The 23,056-nt window shown below is 38.6% G+C and overlaps 1 protein-coding gene across 4 annotated transcripts in view; it reads left to right on the top strand.

Annotated features, from left to right (window-relative positions):
• LOC136169663 (solute carrier family 22 member 10-like) overlaps positions 1 to 23,056 on the top strand; it is a 64,874-nt gene that overhangs the window by 39,252 nt on the left and 2,566 nt on the right. For 2 of the 4 annotated variants that reach the window (XM_065937572.1, XM_065937570.1), the window contains 8 exons: positions 7,691 to 7,794; positions 14,509 to 14,663; positions 14,765 to 14,933; positions 16,605 to 16,728; positions 17,299 to 17,414; positions 19,478 to 19,692; positions 21,970 to 22,078; positions 22,538 to 22,741. In XM_065937572.1, coding sequence (XP_065793644.1) covers positions 7,691 to 7,794; positions 14,509 to 14,663; positions 14,765 to 14,933; positions 16,605 to 16,728; positions 17,299 to 17,414; positions 19,478 to 19,692; positions 21,970 to 22,078; positions 22,538 to 22,741 — 1,196 coding nt within the window. The remainder of the gene's footprint in view (positions 1 to 7,690; positions 7,795 to 14,508; positions 14,664 to 14,764; positions 14,934 to 16,604; positions 16,729 to 17,298; positions 17,415 to 19,477; positions 19,693 to 21,969; positions 22,079 to 22,537; positions 22,742 to 23,056) is intronic. The other 2 variants (XM_065937571.1, XM_065937573.1) reach the window with 2 other exon arrangements.

The raw sequence follows: 23,056 nt of genomic DNA, 5'->3' as shown, positions 1-23,056 counted from the left end.
TGGAGTTTAGGGATTGTGGAGCAATCCCAGGGTGAGGGCTGCTGTTGACTGCGGAGAGACGGACTGAGGGGATGTGAGGGAGGAGATTGGGATGGAAAATGCTGGTGGAGGAAAGTCCGGCAGCCATGGAAGCAAGGTGATACTGCTGAGTCACACGTAGAGGGTGAAGCCATCACCATAGCCTCTCTCTCCCCACATGCCAGCATCGACAGCTGAACAACAGACAGCCTGGCCCATCAAATGCCTGACGCACTGAACTAGATTAGGACCCCACCCAGGGTGCTCCTTTCAGTGACTGATATGCCAAACTACAGAGTAGAACCCCAGCCAGGGGGGACCCTTTATGTGCCTGACTCACTGAACAACAGAGAAGGACTCCAGGCAAGGGAGCCCTCTAAGTGCCTGAATGGGCGGAGCTATGGAGAAAGACTGGCCAAAGAGGCCTTCGGATTGCCAGCTACAAAAGACTGGAAGAAAGACTCTGATATGGCCATAACTCCTGTGACAGAGGCAGCCCGTGTCCCTGCACACCTGGCACCAGCAGGGTCCCCACAAGCCAAGCAGCCTGTGGTAACTAACCCTAGGGAATATCAAGTAGTGAGAGCTCACTCAAAGGAAACCACTTGAATACAAGAGCCAGCATCACCCAATCACCAGTAGCACCCAGTGCAGGATGCCTCACCTAAACAACAAACAAGACAAAAATTCTAACCTAATAATCAGCAGACAGGATTATCACCTCACTCAGTATTGCCATCAGAGGAAAGACAAACAAACAAAAACTCAGCACAAATCTCACCCTATACAAAGCTCACACAAACTACTGGGCCAATCTTAGGAGGGCAGAAAGTAAAAGGAAGAAACAATTCAACCTTCTTCAAGGAAAGAATTCAACTTTCCTTGAGGCCTGGGAAAAGCAGACCTCAAACACAATAACTTCAAACAAAAATAAAACCTAAAGACTAATAAACATACAAAATAAATATATAAAAATAATGAAAAGGAAGAGAAATACTGCACAAATGAAGGAAAAAACTAGAAACACAGAAGTCCAAATAAATGAAGAGGAAATAGGCAAAATACCCAAAAAAGAATTCAGAATAATGATAGTAAAGATGATCAAAAACCTTGAAAACAAAATGGAGAAAATGCAAGAATCAGTTAACAAAGCCCTAGAAGAATTAAAGAATAAACATAGAGACAAACAACATAATTACTGAAATCAAAAATACTCTAGAAGGAATCAATAACAGACTATCTGAAGCAGAAGAACGAATTAGTGAGCTGGAAGATAAAATGGTGGAAATAACTTCTGAAAAGCAGGATAAAGTAAAAAGAATAGAAAGAGCTGAGGACAGTCTCAGAGACCTCTAGGACCACATCAAATGCACCAACATTCCAATTATAGGGCTCCCAGAAGATGAAAAGGAAAAGAAAGGGTATGAGAAAATTTTTGAAGAGATTATAGTTGAAAATTTCCCCAACATGGAAAAGGAAATAGTCAATCAAGTCCAAGAGGCACAGAGTCCCATACAGGATAAACCCAAGGAGAAACATGCCAAGACACATACTAATCAAATTAACAAAGACTAAACACAAAGAATACTAAAAGCAGCGAGGGAGAAGCAACAAGTAACATACAAAGGAAACTCCATACGCTTAACAGTTGATCTTTCAGCAGAAACTCTGCAGGCCAGAAGGGAATGGCAGGATATATTTACAGTACTGAAAGGAAAAAATCTACAACCAAGGTTACTGTATCCAGCAAGGATCTCATTCAAAATTGATGGAGAAATAAAAAGCTTTTCAGACAGGCAAAAGTTAAGAGAATTCAGTACCACCAAACCAACTTTACAACAAATGTTAAAGGGACTTATATAGTCAGGAAATGCAAGAGAAGAAAAAAGATCTACAAAATCAACTCCAAACAATTAAGAAAAGGGCAATAGGAACATACATATCAATAATTACCTTAAATGTAAATGATTAAGTGCTCCAACCAAAAGACATAGACTGGCTGAATGGACACAAAAACAAGACCCATATATATGCTGTCTACAAGAAACCCACTTCAGACCTCAAGACACATATAGATTGAAAGTCAGAGGATGGAAAACATATTCCATGCAAATGGGAAGCAAAAGAAAGCTGGAGTAGCAATCCTCATATCAGACAAAATAGACTGTAAAATAAAGAGGCTTACAAGAGATAAGGAAGAACACTACATAATGATCAAGGGATCAATCCAAGAGGAAGACATAACAATTGTAAACATCTATGCACTCAACATAGGAACACCTCAATACATAAGACAAACACTAACAGACGTAAAAGGAGAAACTGACAGTAACACAATAATAGTAGAAGACTTTAACACTCCACTCACATCAATGGACAGATCATCAAAGCAGAAAATTAATAAGGAAACACAAATCTTAAATGATGTATTAGATGAGATGGATCTCATTGGTATCTTCAGGACATTCCATCTGAATACAGAAGAATACACCTTCTTCTCAAGTGCACATGGAACATCCTCCAGGATAGACCACATCTTGGGTCACAAATCAAATCTCAGTAAATTTAAGAAAATTGAAACCGTATCAAGCATCTTCTCTGATGACAACGCTATGAGACTAGATATCAATTACAAGAAAAAGAGCGGCAAGAAACACAAACACATGGAGATTAAACAACACATTTCTAAATAACCAACAGGTTACTGAAGAAATCAAAAGGGAAATCAAAAGATTTCTAGAAACAAATGACAATGAAAACATGACAACTCAAAACCTATGGGATGCAGCAAAAGCACTTCTAAGAGGGAAGTCTGTAGCAATACAATCCTACCTCATGAAACAAGAAAAACATAGAATAGACAACTTAACTTTAGACCTAAAACAACTGGAAAAAGAACAAAAACACCCCAAATTTAGTAGAAGGAAAGAAATCATAAGATCTGAGAAGAAATAAATGAAAAAGAAATGATGGAAACAATAGTAAAGAATTATAAAACTAAAAGCTGGTTCTTTGAGAAGATAAAATTGCAAGCCTTTAGCCAGACTCATCAAGAAAAAAACAGAGAAGAATCAAATCAACAAAATTAGAAATGAAAAGGAGAGGTTGCAACAGATAATGCTGAAATACAAAGGATTATAAGAGACAATTATGAACAACTATATGGCAATAAAATGGATAACCTGGAAGAAATGGACAGATTCTTAAACAAGTTCAATCTTCCAAGACTGAACCAGGAAGAAACAGAAATTATGAACAATTACAAGCACTGAAATTGAAGCTGTGATCAAAAATCTCCCAAAAAACAAAAGCCCAAGACCAGATGGCTTCACAGAAGAATTCTATCAAACATTTAGAGAAGGGCTAATACTATCCTTCTAAAACTCTTTCAAAAACTTGCAGAGGAAGGAACACTTTCAAAGTCATTCTATGAGCCCATCATCACCCTAATACCAAAACCAGACAAAGACAACACAATAAAAGAAAACTACAGGCCAATATCACTGATGAACATAAATGCAAAAGTCCTCAACAGAATTTTAGCAAACAGAATTCAGCAACACATCAAAAAGCTCATACACCATGATCAAGTAGGGTTTATTCCAGGAATGCAAGGATTCTTCAATATATGCAAATCAATCAATGTGATACACCATATTAACAAACTGAAAGACAAAATCCATATGACAATCTCAATAGATGCAGAAAAAGCCTTTGACAGAATTCAGCACCAATTTTGGAGAAGGAAATGGCAACCCACTCCAGTACAATTTATGATTAAAACTCTTCAAAAAATGGGCATAGAAGAAAGCTACCTCAACATAGTAAAGGTCATATATGATAAACCTACAGAAAACATTATTCTCAATGGCGAAAAACTGAAAGCATTCCCCCTAAGATCAAGAAAACAAGAAGGGTGTCCACTTTTGCCACTATTATTCAACATAGTTCTGGATGACCTAGCTACAGCAATCGGAGAAGAAAAAGAAATAAAATGAATCCAGGTCAGAAAAGAAGTAAAACTCTCACTGTTTGCAGATGACATGATACTGTACATAGAAAACCCTAAAGATAGTAACAGAAAATTACTAGAATTAGTCAGTGAATTTAGCAAAGTTGCAGGATACAAAATCAATGCACAGAAATCACTTGCATTTCTATATACTAACAATGAAAAATCAGAAAGAGAAATTAAAGAATCCATCGCAGTCACCATTGCAACAAAAAGAATTAAATATCCAGGAATAAACTTACCTAAGGAGACAAAAGAACTGCACACAGAAATTATAAGACACTAATGAAAGAATCAAAGATGACATAAACAGCTAGAGAGAGATTCCAAGTTCTGGGTTGGAAGAATCAATATTGTGAAAACGACCATACTACCAAATGCAATCTACAGGTTCAACACAATCCCTATCAAATTAGCAATGGCATTTTTCACAGAACCAGAACAAAAAATTTCACAATTCATATGGAAACACAAAAGACCCTGAATAGTCAAAGCAATCTTGAGAAAGAAGAATGGAGCAGGAAGAACCAATCTTCCTGACTTCAGATTATGCTACTAAATTACAGTCATCAAGACAGTATGGTACTGGCACAGAAACAAGCCCAAGCAATAAACCCATCCACCTTTAGGTACCTTATTTTTTAAAAAGAAGGCAAGAATATACAATGGGGCAAAGACAGTCTCTTCAATAAATGGTGCTGGGGAGACTGGACAGCTACATGTAAAAGAATGAAATTAGAACACTTCCAAACACCATACACAAAGATAAACTCAAAATGCATTAAAAACCTAAATGTAAGACCAGAAATTATAAAACTCTTAGAGGAAAACATAAGCAGAACACTCGATGACATAAATCAAAGCAAGATTCCCTATGACCCACTTCCTAGAGTAAGGGAAATAAAAACAAAAGTAAACAAGTGGGACCTGATTAAACGTAAAAGCTTTTGCACAGCAAAGGAAACTATAAGCAACATGAAAAAACAACCCTCAGAATGGGGGGAAATAATAGCAAATGAAACAATTGGCAAAGGATTAATTTCCAAAATATACAAGCAGCTCAAACAACTCAATACCAGAAAAACAAACAACCCAATCAAAGAGTGGGGAAAAGACCTAAGCAGACATTTCTTCAAAGAAGACATACAGATGGCAAACAAACACATGACAGGATGCTCAACATCACTCATTGTTAAAGAAATGCAAATCAAAACGACAATGAGATATCATCTCACACCAATCAGAATGGCCCCTCATCAAAATGTCTACAAACAATAAATGCTGGAGATGTGGAGAAAAGGGATTGCCTTTGCACTGTTGGTGGAAATGTAAGTTGACACAGCCTCTATGGAAAATGGTGTGGAGATTCCTTAAAAAACTAGGAATAAAACCACCATATGACCCAGCAACCCTGCTCCTAGGCACATACCCTGAGGAAACCAAAACTGAAAGAGACACATGTATCCCATTGTTCATTGCAGCACTATTTACAATAGCTAGGACATGGAAGCAACCTAGATGTCCATTGACAGATGAATGGATAAAGAAGTTGTGGTACATATACACAATGGAATATCACTCAGCCATAAAAAGGAATAAATCTGAGTCTGTTCTAATGAGGTGAATAAACCTAGAATCTATTATACAGAGTGAAGTGAGTCAGAAAGATAAACATAAATAAATACCATATTCTAATGCATATATATGAATCTAGAAAAATGGTATTGAAGAGTTTATTTACAGGTCAGCGATGGAGAAGCAGATATAGAGAATAGACTTATGGACATGGAGAGAGGGGAGGAGAGGGTGAAATGTATGGAAAGAGTAACTTGGAAACTTACATTATCAAATGTAAAATAGATAGCCAACAGGAATTTGCTGTATGGCTAAAGAAATTCAAACAGGGGCTCTGCGTCAACCTAGAGGGGTGGAGTGGGGAGGGAGATGGGAGGGAGTTTCAAAGGGAAGTGTAAATATGTATACCTATGGCTGATTCATGTTGAGGTTTGACAGAAAACAGCAAAATTCTGTAAAGCAATTACCCTTTAATAAAAAATAGTTTTTTTAAAAAAAAGTGGGCAGAAAACCTAAACAGATATTTTCCAAAGACATAGAGATGGCTAATAAATACATGAAAAGATGCTCAACATTGCTCATTATTAGAGAAATGCAAATAAAAACCATAATGAGGTATTATCTCATACCAGTCAGAATATGAAAGTGAAAGTCATTCATTTGTGTCCGACTCTTTGCAATCCCATGGACTAAACAGCCCATGGAATTCTCTAGGCCAGAATACTGGAGTGAGTAGCCTTTCCCTTCTCCAGGGGATCTTCCCAACCCAGTCAGAATAGCCATCATCAAAAAGTCTACAAACAATAAATGCTGGCCAGGGTGTGAAGATAAGGGAACCCTCTTATACTGTTGGTGGGAATGCAAACTGATACAATCACTATGGAAAACAGTATAGAGATTCTTAAAAAAAAAAAAAAACTAAGAATGAAACCACCATGAGACTCAGCAATCCCACTACTTATCAACTCTGAGGAAACCAGAAATGAAAAAGGCACTTTATTTTTCAACATTAAGTGTAGTGAAAAAACAAACTAGAAATGAATTTTAGTATCACAAATCTTTAAATTGTGTGAAGGTGTACAGTTAGAAAAGATATAATATGTGAAAACTACCCTTGGTAGAATGTTCTTGCCTTACTTACAAATTGGAAATATGTGTATTAATTTTTTAATTTCCATGTCCATCAAAAAATGAAATCAGAGTGCATTTCACCCTAAATGTAAAATCCAGGCATCATAAATTTTTTTTAAAATGTGTTTAGTGTGTCCAAAATCACTGCAGACAGTGACTGCAGCCATGAAACTAAAAGACACTTGCTCCTTAGAAAGAAAGCTATGACAAATCAAGACACGTTAAAGAGCAGATACATCACCTGCAGACAAAGGTCCATATAGTAAAAGCTATGATTTTTTCAGTAGTCATGTATGGATGTGGGCATTGGATCATCAAGAAGTCCGTGCCCAGGAATTGATGCTTTTGAATTGTGGTGCTAAATAAGACTCTGGAGAGTTCCTTGGACTGCAAGGAAATCAAACCAGTCAATCTTAATGGAAATCAACCCTGAATACACATTGGAAGGACTGATACTGAAACCGGAGCTCCAGTACTTTGGCCACCTGATGGGAAGATCTGATTCATTGGAAAAGACCTTGATGCTGGGAAAGATTGAACTCAAAAGCAGAAGGGAGTGGCAGGGGATGAAATGGTTAGATAGCATCACTGACTCAATGGGCATGAATTTGAGCAAACTCCAGGAGATAGTGTAAGACAGAAGAGCCTGGTGTGCTGCAGTCCATGGGATCACAAAGAGTCACACTCGAGTTAGCAACTGAACAACAAAACAAAAGACAGAAACATTGATGTATGCAGTGCTAAGTGAACATGAAGATTGGCCCTAATATAACCTGCGAGATTTAGCTGAGGATCTGAAAAAGTCCTGCCTAAGCTGTGACTGGAATGATACGGAGAAGTAAAGGTTGTAAAGGAGACCAGAGAGTAGTTCATTAAAGGGCTATTAGAGTGAGCAGATATTTAAGGATATAACATACTGTGAAGCTCCTCTGGGCTGATTTCTTTCTCTTCCAGTGGGACCTTGTATGTGACCAACAGTCACAGAAACCGTTGATTCAATCCCTAGTCATGGTTGGAACACTGATGGGGGGCCTCATCTATGGCCATCTCTCAGACAGGTGAGTATCTCCACATCACTGCTTCCCCTCCTCTGTGGTGTGTTCACAGTTTATGATTACTTATTTCATCAGGAAATGTTTCTATAGTTCCAGGATACAATTTATGTTGTTGTGGGTTGCCTTGGTTTCCAGGGAGCTATGGATGGAAATTCAGAATTAGACTCATTGTGATGTGATTTGTTGCCACAGATCTCTCTGTTTTAACACAGAAATAACCTTTCCATAAGATTAAGGGCAGGGGTATTTTGGAACAATTTTTAGAGGCAAATTACCATAAAATTAGAGAGACCTCATAAAGATGAGAAGGAGTTACCAATGAGATAAGAGAAGATATTTTCAAGATAGGTGGCTCAGCCTGTTTGAAGAAACAGAGTTGTAGCCCTTTGCCATGAAGTCTGTGTGTCCCTCACAGATCAGTGAGCTAAACGCTTGCAGGTTCCTACCTTCGTCCTCATGTCATGGTCTTGTGTGTATGTGTGTTCAGTCACTCAGGGTGTCCGACTCTTTACGACCCTATGGACTGTATCCCTCCAGGCTCCTCTGTCCACAGGATTTTCTAGGCAAGAATACTAGACTCGGTTGCCATTTGCTCCTCCAGGAGATCTTCCCGACTCAGGGATCAACCATGTCTTCTGCATTCCCGCATTGGCAGGCAGATTCTTTACCACGGAGCCACCTAGGAATCCCATATCATGGTTACCCTACTGTAATTAGTGCTCTATGAAACTTCTGTGCTTTCTGGGATGGTACTGAAGTTGGAGTAGAAATAATTGTGTCTATAATCAGGCTATGTGATTATGTTTAAAAAGAAAGAAAGAAAGAAAAAGCCTACTTACAGGTAATATTTGCCACCATACAAGGCAATTAACTAATTCATAGACCTCATGTGTGGTGTGAGAAGTTTGGATTATCCTGTGCCTGACAGTGGTCATTCTTAAAGTACATTCTTAAAGCAATAGGACAAACATGGCAGCTACACATTCAAGTCTCCTATAGGGAAAATGGGAGGCTTAGAGTAAGTATCCCTTGTCATTTGTAAGCCTAATATCATTTAATCTTAGAACTGAAAATTGTGAACTCTGCCAGTATCACCTCAGTGTAATTAGTCAAAGATTTCTGGATCAGAGTGCTCATTTGGATCAGCCTACTGACTGAGCCTTTTAGGACTATTCATAATAAAATGCTGATTGAGAGTTTAGATGGACATAGAGTCATAGATGTCTGGGTTTGTGTCTGTGTGAGTTATGATAGGAGTTGAGAGTGGAAAATTAGGTGAAGAGATAGCATTGTAGCTAAGATAAGGATTTTAAACTGACATAGGTAAAAAGTTTATGAGCACTGGTATCAAAAGCACAAATAGATAAAGAAGACTATGTCAAAACAAGTCTGCAGCAGAGCAAAGGAAATGTTTGATAAAATAAAAAGGAAATATGTAGAATGAGAGAAAAATACTTGAAAGCCATGAATCAGATAAAGAGTTAATATACAAAATGTACAGAGAATTACTACAACCAATAGAAAAAAAAAAAAGCCATAAATAACCTGTTGCTAAATTTGGGCAAAGGAGCTCAATAGATAGTTCTTCAAAAAAGACAAAGAAGTAGTCAACAGGTATATGAAGACATACTTAACATCACTGATCATCAGTTCAATTCAGTTCAGTCGCTCAGCCATGTCCAACTCTTTGTGACCCAGTGGAATGCAGCACACCAGGCTTCCCTGTCCATTACCAACTCCCGGAGCTTGCTCAAACTCTTGTCCATCGAGTCAGTGATGCCATCCAACCATCTCATCCTCTGTCGTCCCCTTCTCCTGCCTTCAATCTTTCCCATCATCAGAGTCTTTTCCAATGAGTCAGTTCTTTGCAGCAGGTGGCCAAAGTTTTGGAGTTTCAGCTTCAGCATCATTCCTTCCAATTAATATTCAGGACTGATTGCCTTTAGGGTCAACTAGTTTGATCCCCTTGCAGTCCAAGGGACTCTCAAGTGTCTTCTCCAACACCACAGTTCAAAAGCATCAATTCTTCTACACTCAGCTTTCTTTATAGTCCAACTCTCATGTCCATACATGAGTACTGGAAGAACCATCAGTTCAGTTCAGTTCAGTTCAGTCACTCAGTCATGTCCAACTCTTTGCAACCTCATGAATCACAGCACGCCAGGCCTCCCTGTCCATCACCAACTACCGGAGTTTACTCAAACTCATGTCCATCGAGTCGGTGATGCCATCCAGCCATCTCATCCTCTGTTGTCCCCTTCTCCCTCTGCCCCCAATCCCTCCCAGCATCAGGGTCTTTTCCAGTGAGTCAACTCTTCACATGATGTGGCCAAAGTACTGGAGTTTCAGCTTCAGCATCAGTCCTTCCAATGAACACCCAGGACTGATCTCCTTTAGGATGTACTGATTGGATCTCCTTGCAGTCCAAGTGACTCTCAAGAGTCTTCTCCAACACCACAGTTCAAAAGCATCAATTTTTCGGTGCTCAGCTTTCTTCACAGTCCAACTCTCACATCCATACAGAACCACTGGAAAAACCATAGCCTTGACTAGACAGACCTTTGTTGGCAAAGTAATGTCTCTGCTTTTTAATATGCTATCTAGGTTGGTCATAACTTTCCTTCCAAGGAGTAAGCGTCTTTTAAATTCATGGCTGCAATCACCATCTGCAGTGATTTTGGAGCCCCCAAAAATAAAGTCTGACACTGTTTCCACTGTTTCCCCATCTATTTCCCATTAAGTGATGGGACCAGATGCCATGATCTTAGTTTTCTGAATATTGAGCTTTAAGCCAACTTTTTCACTCTCCTCTTTCACTTTCATCAAGAGGCTTTTTAGTTCCTCTTCATTTCTGCCATAAGAATGGTGTCATCTGCATATCTGAGGTTATTGATATTTCTCCCGGCAATCTTGATTCCAGCTTGTGCTTCTTCCAGCCCAGCATTTCTCATGAGGTACTCACTAAATGGACCTTTGTTGGCAAAGTAATGTCTCAGCTTTTTAATTAGCTGTCTAGGTTGGTCATAGCTTTTCTTCCAAGGAGCAAGCATCTTTTAATTTCATGGCTGCAGTCACCATCTGCAGTGATTTTAAGAAAATAAAGTCCATCACTGTTTTTATTGTTTCCCCATCTACTTGCCATGAAGCGATGTGACTGTCAGTTAAAAATGAATGTTGAGTTTTAAACCAGCTTTTTCACTCTCCTCTTTCACTTTCATCAAGAAGCTCTTTAGTTCATCTTCGCTTTCTACCATAAGGGTAGTGTCACCTGTGTATCTGAGGTTATTGATATTTCTCCCAGAAATCTTGATTCCAGCTTGTGCTTCATCCAACCTGGCATTTTGTATGATGTACTCTGCATGTAAGCTAAATAAGCAGAGTGACAGTATACAGCCTTGACGACCTCCTTTCCCAATTTGGAACCAGTCCGTTGTTCCATGTTTGGTTCTAACTGTTGCTTCTTGACCTGCATACAGATTTCTCAGGAGGCTGGTCAAGTGGCCTGGTATTCCCATCTCTTTAAGAATTTTCCACAGTTTCTAGTGATCCACACAGTCAAAGGGGTGACATAATCAATAAAGCAGAAGTAGATGTTTTTCTGGAATTCTCTTGCTTTTTCTATGATCCAATGGATGTTGGCAATTTGATCTCTAGTTCCTCTTCCTCTGCTAAATCCAGCTTGAACATCTGGAAGTTCACAGTTCATGTACTGTTGAAACCTAGCTTGGAGAATTTTGAGCATTACTTTGCTAGAAAAATCAAAACAACAATGAGATAAAGCCTCACATCATTTGGATGGACATTGTATCTAAAACACTGTTGTCAATTCCAGAGTCAAAGAACTTTTTCCTCGTGCTTTCTTCCAGGAGTTTACTGTTTCAGGGTAATGTTTAAGTCATTAATCCATCTTAAATGATTTTTTGAATGGTATGAATAGAAATCAAAGTTCATCCTTCTGCATGTGATTACCCAGTTTCTCAACATCATTATTGAAAAGAATATTACTGGCTCCTTTATCAAATGTGATATTTGAAGAATTAATTTCTGGAATCATGATAAGAGCATTATTATATGTGTCCATCTTTATGCCAGTACCATAATCTTTTTATTACTGTAGCTGTATAGTATAGTCTGAAATAAAAAACGTGATGCTTCTAAGTTGGTATCTTCTTTGTCATAATTGTTTTGGCATTTGGGGTCATGTATAATTTCATGTAAATTTTAGAATAGCTTTTGCTATTTCTGTGAGAAATGCCATTGGAGTTTTTTTCATTTTCATTTTCATTTTTTTGGCAAGACTGGGAAGTAAATACCACTTGTACCAGCAGTTTACAATGTCTAATAAGTTAATTAGCCCGGGGCATTTTAATTCGTAAACTGCAGAGTCAGAGCTCAAACCCCAAGACTTTTTATTTAGTAAGCTTTATTTCTTAGAGTAGTTTTAGGTTCATAGCAAAATTAAACAAAAAATACAGAGATTTCTCATATACCCTTAATGTTGATAGTGGGGAAGATTACCGTTGGAATTTTGATAGAGATTGCATTGAATCTATAGATGGCTTTGAGCAGCATAGACATTTAAACAATACTAATTCTTCCAATTCATGTACGTGGGTTATCTTTCCATTTATTTGTGTCTTCTTCAAGTTCTTTCATCAAAGTCTTGCTGTAGTATCTATGTATTTCATCTCTTTCATGAAACTGATACTTATTTTACAATTTTGATGCTATAGTAAGTGGAATTGCTACCTTTTAAATTTCTCAGACATTGCATTACTGGTGTATAGAAATGCATTTAACTTCATATGTTGATTTTTGTATCTTGCAGTGCACTGAATTTGTAGATTGGTTCTAGCAAATTGTTTGGTTGAATCTTTAGGATTTTCTATTAATATATACAAGTTCATATTATCTGTTGCAAAGAAAATAAAATTCTTCTTTTCCAGTATGGTTATATTTTTCTTCTTTATCTTTCCTAATATCTCTAACTAGCACTTACAGAATTGTGTTGATAAAACTGGTGTGAGTGGGCACTTTTTCTTCCCTGAACTTAAAGGAAAATCTTTCAAACTGTCTCTGCTGAGTATGATGTTCTCTGAAGCGTTGTCTATATCACATTTATTGTGTTGAGTTATATTCCTTCTATACCACCTAATTGAGTATTTTTTATCACGAAAGGGTATTGTATTATGTCAAAAGACTTTTTCATCTTTTGAGATCATCATTTGGTATGCCCAAACTATCCCTTCCTCCCTGACAACTATAAGTTTGTTCTTTAAGTCTGTGAGTCTGTTTCTGATTTGTAAATAAGTTCATTTCTATGATATCTTTTTAAAGTCTGCATATAAGGAATGTCATATGACATTTCTCCTCCTCTGTCTGACATTTTATTCAGTATTTCAATCTGTAGATCCATCCATGTTGTTGCAAATGCGATCATTTCATTTTATTTTATGGCTGAATTATATTCCACTGTAGATATGTACTGCATCTTCCTTTATCCATTCCTTCATCAGCTAACAGTTAGATTGCTTTCATGCCCTGGCTCTTGTAAATAGAGTTGCAATGAACATTGGGATGCATGTATCTTTTTTTTTCTTTTTCATTTATTTTTATTAGTTGGAGGCTAATTACTTCACAACATTGCAGTGGGTTTTGTCATACATTGACATGAATCAGCCATGGAGTTACATGTATTACCCATCCCGATCCCCGCTCCCACCTCCCTCTCCACTCGATTCCTCTGGGTCTTCCCAGTGCACCAGGCCCGAGCACTTGTCTCATGCATGGGATGCATGTATCTTAAAGCCCTCTTTTCTTGATGGCCAATGATACAGAGAATTCACTTTTCCTCATTTTTTTGTACCTTCTTTTCCCTTCATTCTCCATCTTAGGTAATTCTTTCCTCTGAGATATTTATATAACAGCCTCTGGCTGAATTATGGTGCTCTTATATTCTGTTCTAGAAAAGTATATGGCTTTAGGCCAATAAAATCAGATTCAACAAAGAGTGACTCTTACCTAACCCTTCAACAACTTTCATGCATTATTCCACTGATCTTTTGCATCAGTTTAGCCTTGCCTGTGTGGTCCTAGAGACCCAAGTACACTTTTAGCTCCCTTATGTTTCAGACACTTGAGAGACTATATACCAAGTTAAACACATATGCTAATACACGACTGCTTACAGAAATGTTACAATTTCCAACACCATGGTTTCTTCTGTGAGAAGTTATTTTTATTTTTATTTTTGGCCATGCCACATGGCTTGCAGGATTTTAGCTCCCGGATCAGGAACAGAACCCACACCCTCAGCAGTGAAAGCATGGAGTCCTAACTACTGGAAGACCAGGGAAGAAAGTCAGAAAGAGAAAGACAAATATCATAAATTAACACATATATGTGGAATCTAGAAAAATGATAGAGATGGACCTATTTGCAAAGCAGAAATAAAAACACAGATGAACAATTTCTTTCAGTGTCAGAGTCATCTGACAGAGTCATCTGGTGGTTGTATGATGAAGTATTTGTATTGTTTGCATATAGTCAAAGATTGTTACTTTATGGAGATTTGCATTGTTGATTTAGCTTTTGTTTACCCAAGTTTTCAGGCACATGATTCTCTTGTTGAAATTTCAGAGTATGTTTTTGTTTTCTTAATTTGTTACCACAAATTATCATTACTAATATCACCTAAGCTGACTGTCTGTTTTGTAGGTTTGGGCGAAAGCTGATTCTCAGGTGGTGTTTACTCCAACTTGCCATCTCTGGGACCTGTACAACCTTCGCTCCCAACATCTTCATTTATTGCTTACTGCGTTTCTTGTCGGGCTGCTCCATTGCAGTTGTAATAGCAAACAACTGTTCTCTAAGTAAGCCAACAATTTTGATCTAATCCATCTTCTTAGCCTTGAATTTGAGCTTGAAATTTTACACTTATTTGACGTGATAACACTGTCTTGATATCTTTCAGTTATAGAGTGGACAAGATCCCAATCGAAAGGCATGGTATTAACATTGATATACTGTGCCCTTAGTATTGGACAGATGATCCTGGGAGGACTGGCTTTTGTCTTTCGAGAGTGGCACACCCTGCAACTAGTGGTGTCTGTACCTTTCTTTGTCTTCTTTCTCTCCTCAAGGTATGAAGTGCTCTCTCTCTCTTAAGGAAATCTGGGATAAAATGCACATTGAATTGGGATATACTGATTTTCTTATTCCCTGACACATTCTTATTGTTTAGACCTGAAATCCATGTCTCTCACTTGTTCATTCTGGGCAATTTGAAATTTGAGAAACATAACATGGAGTAACAATAATCTTTCTGCTAGGTATTTTCTGCCACCTGGTTCCTAACTGTTTCCCAATATAAAGGTAATAGAGCTATTCCAATATTATTTTCCTTAATATAAAATACAGACTCAATTTTTTATTAAAAAAAAAGAAACAAATACCTTTAATTCTATTTTGGCTTTGGAATGAGTCAGGTCACAGAAAAACTTTCAGTGATTTGCTCTGTTGCAGATGGAATTGGATGAAAAAGATGCAGCAAATTTATTCACAGAGCTGTTTCACAAAATAGCAACAAGATTTTCCACTAGTTAAATTTGCACGCAGATTAGATGATTTACATTATGAATTCAGCACTCCTTCTTCCCTTAAATAACTTCAACAAATAATTATTAATGGATAACTTCATTCCCACACTAAAACCAATCTAGGGAAAATCAGATTTAGGAGAACACAGAGAGATGACTACAGGTTTTATAGAGCGAGATGAGAGAGAAGACCGTATAATCCACATCAGACTCATCTATTAAGTCATTCTGTATTTGTAACACTACAAGGAAGCTAGCACTACTGTACCCATGTTATTAATGAGAAAACTGAGGCAGATGTAAAGAAGTAATTAGTCATTAATTGGTATTAGGAATTGGATAATTAGTTATCAACATAACTAGTAGTAGTAGGAGTAATTGTAGTCATTGTTAGGCTTTAAGCTGACATTTTGGGGGCTTCTTTTTTAAAGGAATAGATACTGTAAATATATATCATGTGCAAAAAGTTGTTTGTTCCACACCACAGTGGAAGGAAATTATCATGTGAGGGACTCTCAAGATTAAGCTTGTCAAGCTTCTTGTAAATCCTCCTGGTGAGTAAGCAGAGAGGCAATTTGACTCTAAAGTCTGTGTTCCTACATCTTTCAAGTGCACTGGCATGGAGTGGTTGGTCTCATATTCTCCTAGTATTTATATAATAGATCTGGAATTTCTCATATTCCCTGGTGGCTCAGACAGTAAAGAATCTGCCTACAATGCAGGAGACCTGGATTCAATCCCTGGGTCAGGAAGATCACCTGGAGAAGGGAATAGCAACCCACTCCAGTATTCTTGCCTGGATAATGCCACGGACAGAGGAGCCTGACAAGCTACAGTCAGTGGGGTCACAGTCGTACGACTGAGCAGTTAACACTAACTAACTGATCCAACAAGTGAAGTGGTAGATTTTAGATGGAAAGCAAAATGCAACTATTATCAATTGACATGTGACAAATAAGCAATGGCCTCCCAGCTGGTGCTGGTGGTAAAGATTCTGCCTGCCAATGCAGGAGATGATGCAAGAGATGTGGGTTCAATCCCTGGGGCAGAAAGATCCCCTAGAGAAGGAAATGGCAATCCACTCCAGTTTTCTTACCAGGAAAATCCCATGAACAGAGGAGCCTGGTAGGCTACAATCCTCGGGGTCTCAAGGAGTCGGACAGGACTGAGTGACTGAGCACAACTGACTGCACTTGCATGTTCATCTTTCATCAGGTGGCTGGTGGAATCTTCTCGATGGCTGATTATCACCAATAAACCAGATGAGGGCTTAAAGGAACTTAAAATAGTTGCACACAGAAATGGAATGAAGAACATTGAAGAAACCCTGAACTTGGAGGTGAGTGAGAAAGGGAAGGGAAGATCATTACTTGGTTGAAGGGAAATCATAAACTGATATCTGCCTTCTCCTTCTTGAGATAGACAAGCTGCTTTTCTAGCAAGGACAGCTAGTTGAAAATGGAAATTCGCTAGTCTTTCATGGGCATCTAGTAGAAAAGAAACTTTGAGCACTGTGCAGCTACTTCTTTCTTTCTTAAACTTTTTTATTTTGTGTTGGACTATTGCTCATTAACAACGTTGTGATAGATTCAGGTGAACAGTGGGGGGATTCAGGGATACATATAGGAGTATCCTTTAGCTCACTTCCTCTGAATCTAAAACTTTTCTACTCTTGAGTCACCCCTACCTCCATCTATGGCCTCTTCTTCAAAATAGCATTTTAACATTTAATTTCCTGGAGTCTCCCTTAACTCCCTGCATCTTCATTTCATGTTCACATGTGAGTGTATGTATAATATGATACACTAGAAAGAAAGGGAACACACGTCTCTTATCTTCTTGTGTGCCAGCGCACATCACAATTCCTGATACTATGTTAGCAAATGATATGTGTTTGCTGTTGTTGAAGGGTTTGAGAGCAACCATGCAGGAGGAACTGGAGACAACACAGACTAAAACAACTATGTTTGACTTGTTCCGCACACCCAACCTGCGAAAAAGGACCTGTCTCCTGTTCTTTGTGAGGTGGGCTACACACAGTGCATGTGAGAAGAAACACGAATCTATTTATTTCAAATGTTATAATGGTATCGTGAGAGGAAGGGCATATTTGCATTTTTTAAATTAATGTATTTATTTTAATTGGAGGCTAATTACTTTACAATATTGTAGTGGTTTTTGCCATATATTGACACGAATCAGCCATGGGTGTACACGTGTCCCCCATCCTGAACACCCCTCCCATCTCCCTTCCCATCCCATCCCTCAGGGTCATCCCAGTGCACCGGCCCTGAGTGCCCTGTCTCATGAATCGAGCCTGGACTGGTGATCTGTTTCACATATGGTAATACACATATTTGCATTTAAAAGATGAGGAAAACAGGCCAAGTAAGACTCCTGTGGAACTGATTTTATGATGACGGTACAGTCACATCACACTGTCAGTCTCTTCACTGGAGACTGAGGTTGAGAACTTCCCTCACAGTACAAATTTTGGCACTTAATTTTCTTCATTTACTCTTTGAATTTTAATTGAAGCAAGTCTGGCACACTTTAATGTGAAGAGATCACAAATAAATACAGATCAATGAGTATTTCAATGTCTAATAATGTAACCAACATACAAATCAAGATAGAACAATCCTAATTCCCCAGGAGTTCTGCTCGTGTAACTCATATAACCACCACCACCTCCACCACTACCCCACTCTCATCTCCTCCTCACTGCCCTCCACTGTGCACTGTTCCCATCTCCATCACTACAGGTGAGTGTTGCCTGATCTTCACCTTCACATAATAAATGACAGAAGGGTTCTGTGACAGGTCTTCTTTCTTCTGGCTCACTCATGAAGATTCACCCATTCTGTTGCTTGTACCAGTAAACTGTTCTCCCCACTGTTATAGTTTCCGTTACATGAATACACTGCAATGTCTGTATGTACTTCAAACTTGGTGGACTTTATTTGTTTCCATTTTGGATACAATTTGTGCTCTAGCACAAGGGCTTCTGTAGTAAATCTTGTTCATTATTTCTTGAGGAGATATAACTACTAACTTTGATAGTGTCAGGAGGAGAAACCTTAAATATAGTTCTGAATTTTTGAAGACTTACACACACATAAGCCACTGGAAAATACATACCCACTGCCAATCTTAAGAAGTAACTACTAAGCTTAACAATTTCCTTCTTTCCAGACATACCCTAGTAGACGTCTGCATTTAAATGCATTGGGTTGTTTCAACATTTCTTTACTCACTAGGAAACACAGATTTATGTTCCGGAATCCTACATAATCAGAATGGAAGCAAAAAGTATAGATAATGGTCAAGAAAGACCTTGCTTAAAATTGCTGTGATCTGTGGTGTTTCTTCTGTTCTAAGTTCTAAGTGTAGCTCTCTCCGGTTGTAGTAGATCTTTAAAGTGAACTCAAGTCTAGATGCTTTCTGTGTAAGATGTAGATCCCCAGTGGCAATATTTCATTACATTTCTGATGGTACAGTTGCTGCACGTTTGCTTTCTGAATTCTTCCATTTTCTTTTGGTGCTAAGAAATCAGATACTAAGTTTACATTTCCCAGAATCCTGTTAGACCCCAGGACACTGCTCCCAGGTCAAGGAGACACTGGTAGTCTCTTTGCAAACTTCAATCATAGTTGAAAAAAAGGGAATTCTTCCCAGTACTGGTGTTGGGGGAAGAGAGGGAGGACTCACAGAATTCATACATACATATGTACATTTATACAGACAACTCACAAAAAGAAATCCTTCTACAGTTTATAAATTTCAATCATTCTGTGTTCAATTTCTCTAAATCATTCATTTTGGTGGACTGGGCCAGATTATGTATTCCTGTCATTGTCAACTCTACGCTTTAGGGACTCAGAAAAAAATGACAGAGGGAGTGTCACTTTCATATACAGACACGTAATTTTTTATTGTACCTTTATCACCATAAAATGAAGTATTATAGAAAGCAGACTGGACCTTTATTCTTTAACCTTGACCATTGGCTGCCTGGGTCAACATAATCATCAATGTAAGCAATGGGCTCTAATCTTATGGCTTGGGTCTTCTTTTGTTCACTACAGATTTGCAAATTCAATATCCTTTTTTGGCATTATCATCAATCTACAGCACTTTGGAAGCAATATTTTCCTGTTCCAGGTAATCTTTGGCGTTCTCACTCTCTCAGTCCGATGTCTTGCACTTTACCCAATGAACAAAGTGGGTCGTCGACCAATCCAGATGCTTTCCATGTTCCTGGTGGGACTTTCCATTTTGATCAACATATTTGTGCCTCAAGGTGAGAGAAGATTGGAATTTGGGGAAAGGAAGTGTCTTTTTCAAACCACCACGGATTGTATGGGTCACACTGTCTAGAGTCAGCAGTAAAGAATGGTCTCAGTTAAAAGGAAAGAAAAAAAAACAAACTTACCACCCGCACACCTCGGGTCCTTTTAAGGTAGATCAGCCAGCAGTAAAGAATGGTCGTAGTTAAAGGGAAAGAAAAAAAAAACAAAACTTACCACCGCCACACCTCAGGGCCTTTTAAGGTAGATCAGACAGGAACACATTATGGAACGTGTTTCTCCCAGTACAGTGCCCTATCAGAGACCCTGACCCCAAACCCTGGGGCTGAAACTCTTGCCTTCAGAGACAGCCCATACTCTGTCTATGGAGCAGATGGTGGTTTAGTTGTTAAATCATGTCTGACTCTTGCAAGTCAAACCCATGTTGTGGCCCATAAGGCTCCCCTGTCCTCTGTCCATGGAATTTCCCAGGCAAGAATACTGGAGTGGGTTGCCATTTCCTTCTCCAGGGGATTTTCCCGATCCAGGGATCGAACAAGGCTCTCCTGTATTGTAGGTGGATTCTTTACCAACTGAGGCACCAGGGGAGCCCAATTAAAGGCTAAGTCCTACCCAAACCAATCAAAGAGTTTATGAGAAATCCTAATAAGATTTTAGGAAAAGAACCAGAGATCAGCAAGTGGCACTTCAGACATCTATTTATCATCATCACATAGTGAAAGTTGTCTGTAAACTGATACTATTATTCCTGACAGTTCCTCTAGGACAGGACTTGTTCAGTTGCCATTCACATTTTTAATAACAAGGATGGAGGGGTGAGATCTTGTAATTATATCCCAGGTGAAAACATAATATGGTCACTCCCCCTGTTTTGGCTCAGTACCAGATATGATGGGGCTAGCCTGGTAGTTCAGCTGCAATGTGGGAGACCCTGGTTTGATCCCTAGGTCAGGAAGATCCCCCAGAGGAGGACATGGCAACCCACTCCAGTATTTTTGCCAGGAAAATCCCAGGGACAGAGGAGCCTGGTGGACTACCATCCATAGGGTTGCAAAGAGTCAGACACGACTGAAGCAACTGAGTGTGCATGCACATAGTAGTTCTATTTTTAGTTTTTTAAGGAACCTCCATACGGTTCTCTGTAGTGGTTGTATCAATTTATATTCCCACCAACAGTGCAAGAGGATTTCCTTTTCTCCACATGCCCTCCAGCATTTATTGCTCATGTTTTTGGTTGATGGCCATTCTGACTGGTGTGAGGTGATACTTCACTGTAATTTTGATTTGCATTTATCTAATAAAGAGCAATGTTGAGCATCTTTTCAGGTGTTTGTTAGCCATCTCTATGTTTATGTCTTCTTTGGAGAAATATCTATTTAGGTCTTCCACTCATTTTTTATTGGGTTGTTTGGATTTCTTTTATATTGAGTTGCTTGTATATTTTGGAGATTAATTCCTTGTCAGTTGCTTCATTTGCAATTATTTTCTCAGATTCTGAAAGTTGTCTTTTCATCTTGTCTGTGGTTTTCTTTGCTGTGCAAAAGCTTTTAAGTTTAATTAGGTCCCATTTGTTTGTTTTCATTTTTATTTTCATTACTCTAGGTGGTGCAGCAAGGGGATCTTGCTGCCATTTACGTCAAAGAGTGTTCTGCCTATGTTTTCCTCTAAGAGTTTTATAGTGTCTGGCCTTACAGTTAGGACTTTTATCCATTTTGAGTTTATTTTTAATGGGGTTAGGTAATGTTCACATTCCATTCTTTTACATGTAGCTGTCCAGGTTTCCCAGCACCACATGTTGAAGAGATTGTCTTTTCTCCATTGTATTTTCTTCCCTCCTTTGTCAAAGTTTAGTTAACCATAGGTTCATGAATTTCTGTCTGGACTTTCTAGCCTACCCAAAGCAATCTACAGATTCAATACAATTCCCATTAAATTACCAATGGCATTTTCAAAGAACTAGAAGAAAAAAGTTTGTATGGAACTGCAAAGAACTCCCAATAGCCAAAGCAACCTGGAGTAAGAAAAATGGAGTTCAAGGAATCAGGATCCCTGAATTAAGACTACACTACAAAGCTATAGTAAACAACACAGTATGGTACAGGCACAAAACAGAAATATAAATCACTGGAACAGGGTAGAAAGCCCAGAGATAAATCTACAATATACTTCAAAAATACAAACAGTTTATAGAGTTTTTTACTGACTAAATTTTGTGGGTGTTGATTCCTTCAGCCCAGATTTTTTAATCTCACTGATCTTCTCATTTCCAGATATGCAGACCCTGCGTCTGATTTTGGCAAGTGTGGGAATCAGCTGTGTTGCTGCCTCTCAGACCTCTTTTTCAGTCCATCAAAGTGAACTCACCCCCACTATTGTCAGGTATGAGTTTATGAATACTCTGCCAAGGACCATAATAGAAATTTCCCAGCTAATTGGTACTTATTCAAGGGAGTAAACATAATAAGATCTGTTAATTGTAAACCAATTATGAGTATTTGTAATAGTACCTTAAAAATAATTATAACCAAAATTACTGTAAATGCTGGCTTTGTGCCATGTACCATGCTAAGCAGTACTTCAATGCATCCTCTCTTAACTTTTTAGAAGATTTGTCAGGCTAGTCACAACATGTAACACTCTGTTTAAGGACTAATTCATATTGACCTTGACAAAGACATCTAGCAAATCACAGAGCAAATGACAGAAGCAAGGCTTTTTCATCAAGCTCATGATTTAATACTTGTGGAGTTTTCTGGTTCAAAATAAAGTCAAAATAATAGATCACAAATTAAGTCCAGAATTTAACTGGATTATTGTATATTGTCATTTACCTTTCAGAGCAAAAGCTGCAGGATTAGATCTGTTGGCTAATAGGTGTGGGGCAGCTCTGGCTCCCCTGCTGATGGCCCTAGTGGTGTATCTACCCACTCTGCCCTGGATCATCTATGGAGTGTGTCCCATCATTGCTGTTCCTGTTCTCCTTCTCCTACCTGAAACTAAAAATCTGCCTCTGCCTGACACCATCCAGGATGTGGAAAATAAGTGAGTAAACCTTCTAACCAGCTCCCGGGAGGGACTTTGTGCTTTGGATCTGTGGGTGACAAAGGCAATACACTGCGTGGGTCCCTCAGATCACTGGGGAGGCTGAACCTTGCCGGGATACTCCCATCTCAGGCCATTGCCTTCAAAGGGGCAAGGTCATTTCTATTCACTGTGAGTTTCAATCTAGACTGCAGAGATCCCTTCTGCCCTGTTCTCTTTGGTAGTTTTAGTGCTGAAGAGAAGATATTAGCTCTACTAATAATCTTAGGGCACATCTTACCTGCCCTCATGAGAGACATACATTTCTGATCATGT

The sequence above is a fragment of the Muntiacus reevesi genome, chromosome 5 (assembly GCF_963930625.1).
Source record: "Muntiacus reevesi chromosome 5, mMunRee1.1, whole genome shotgun sequence".
NCBI lineage: Eukaryota > Metazoa > Chordata > Mammalia > Artiodactyla > Cervidae > Muntiacus > Muntiacus reevesi.
The sequence above is the reverse complement of the archived record's forward strand: the minus strand, read 5'-3'. Positions and strand labels throughout refer to the sequence as shown.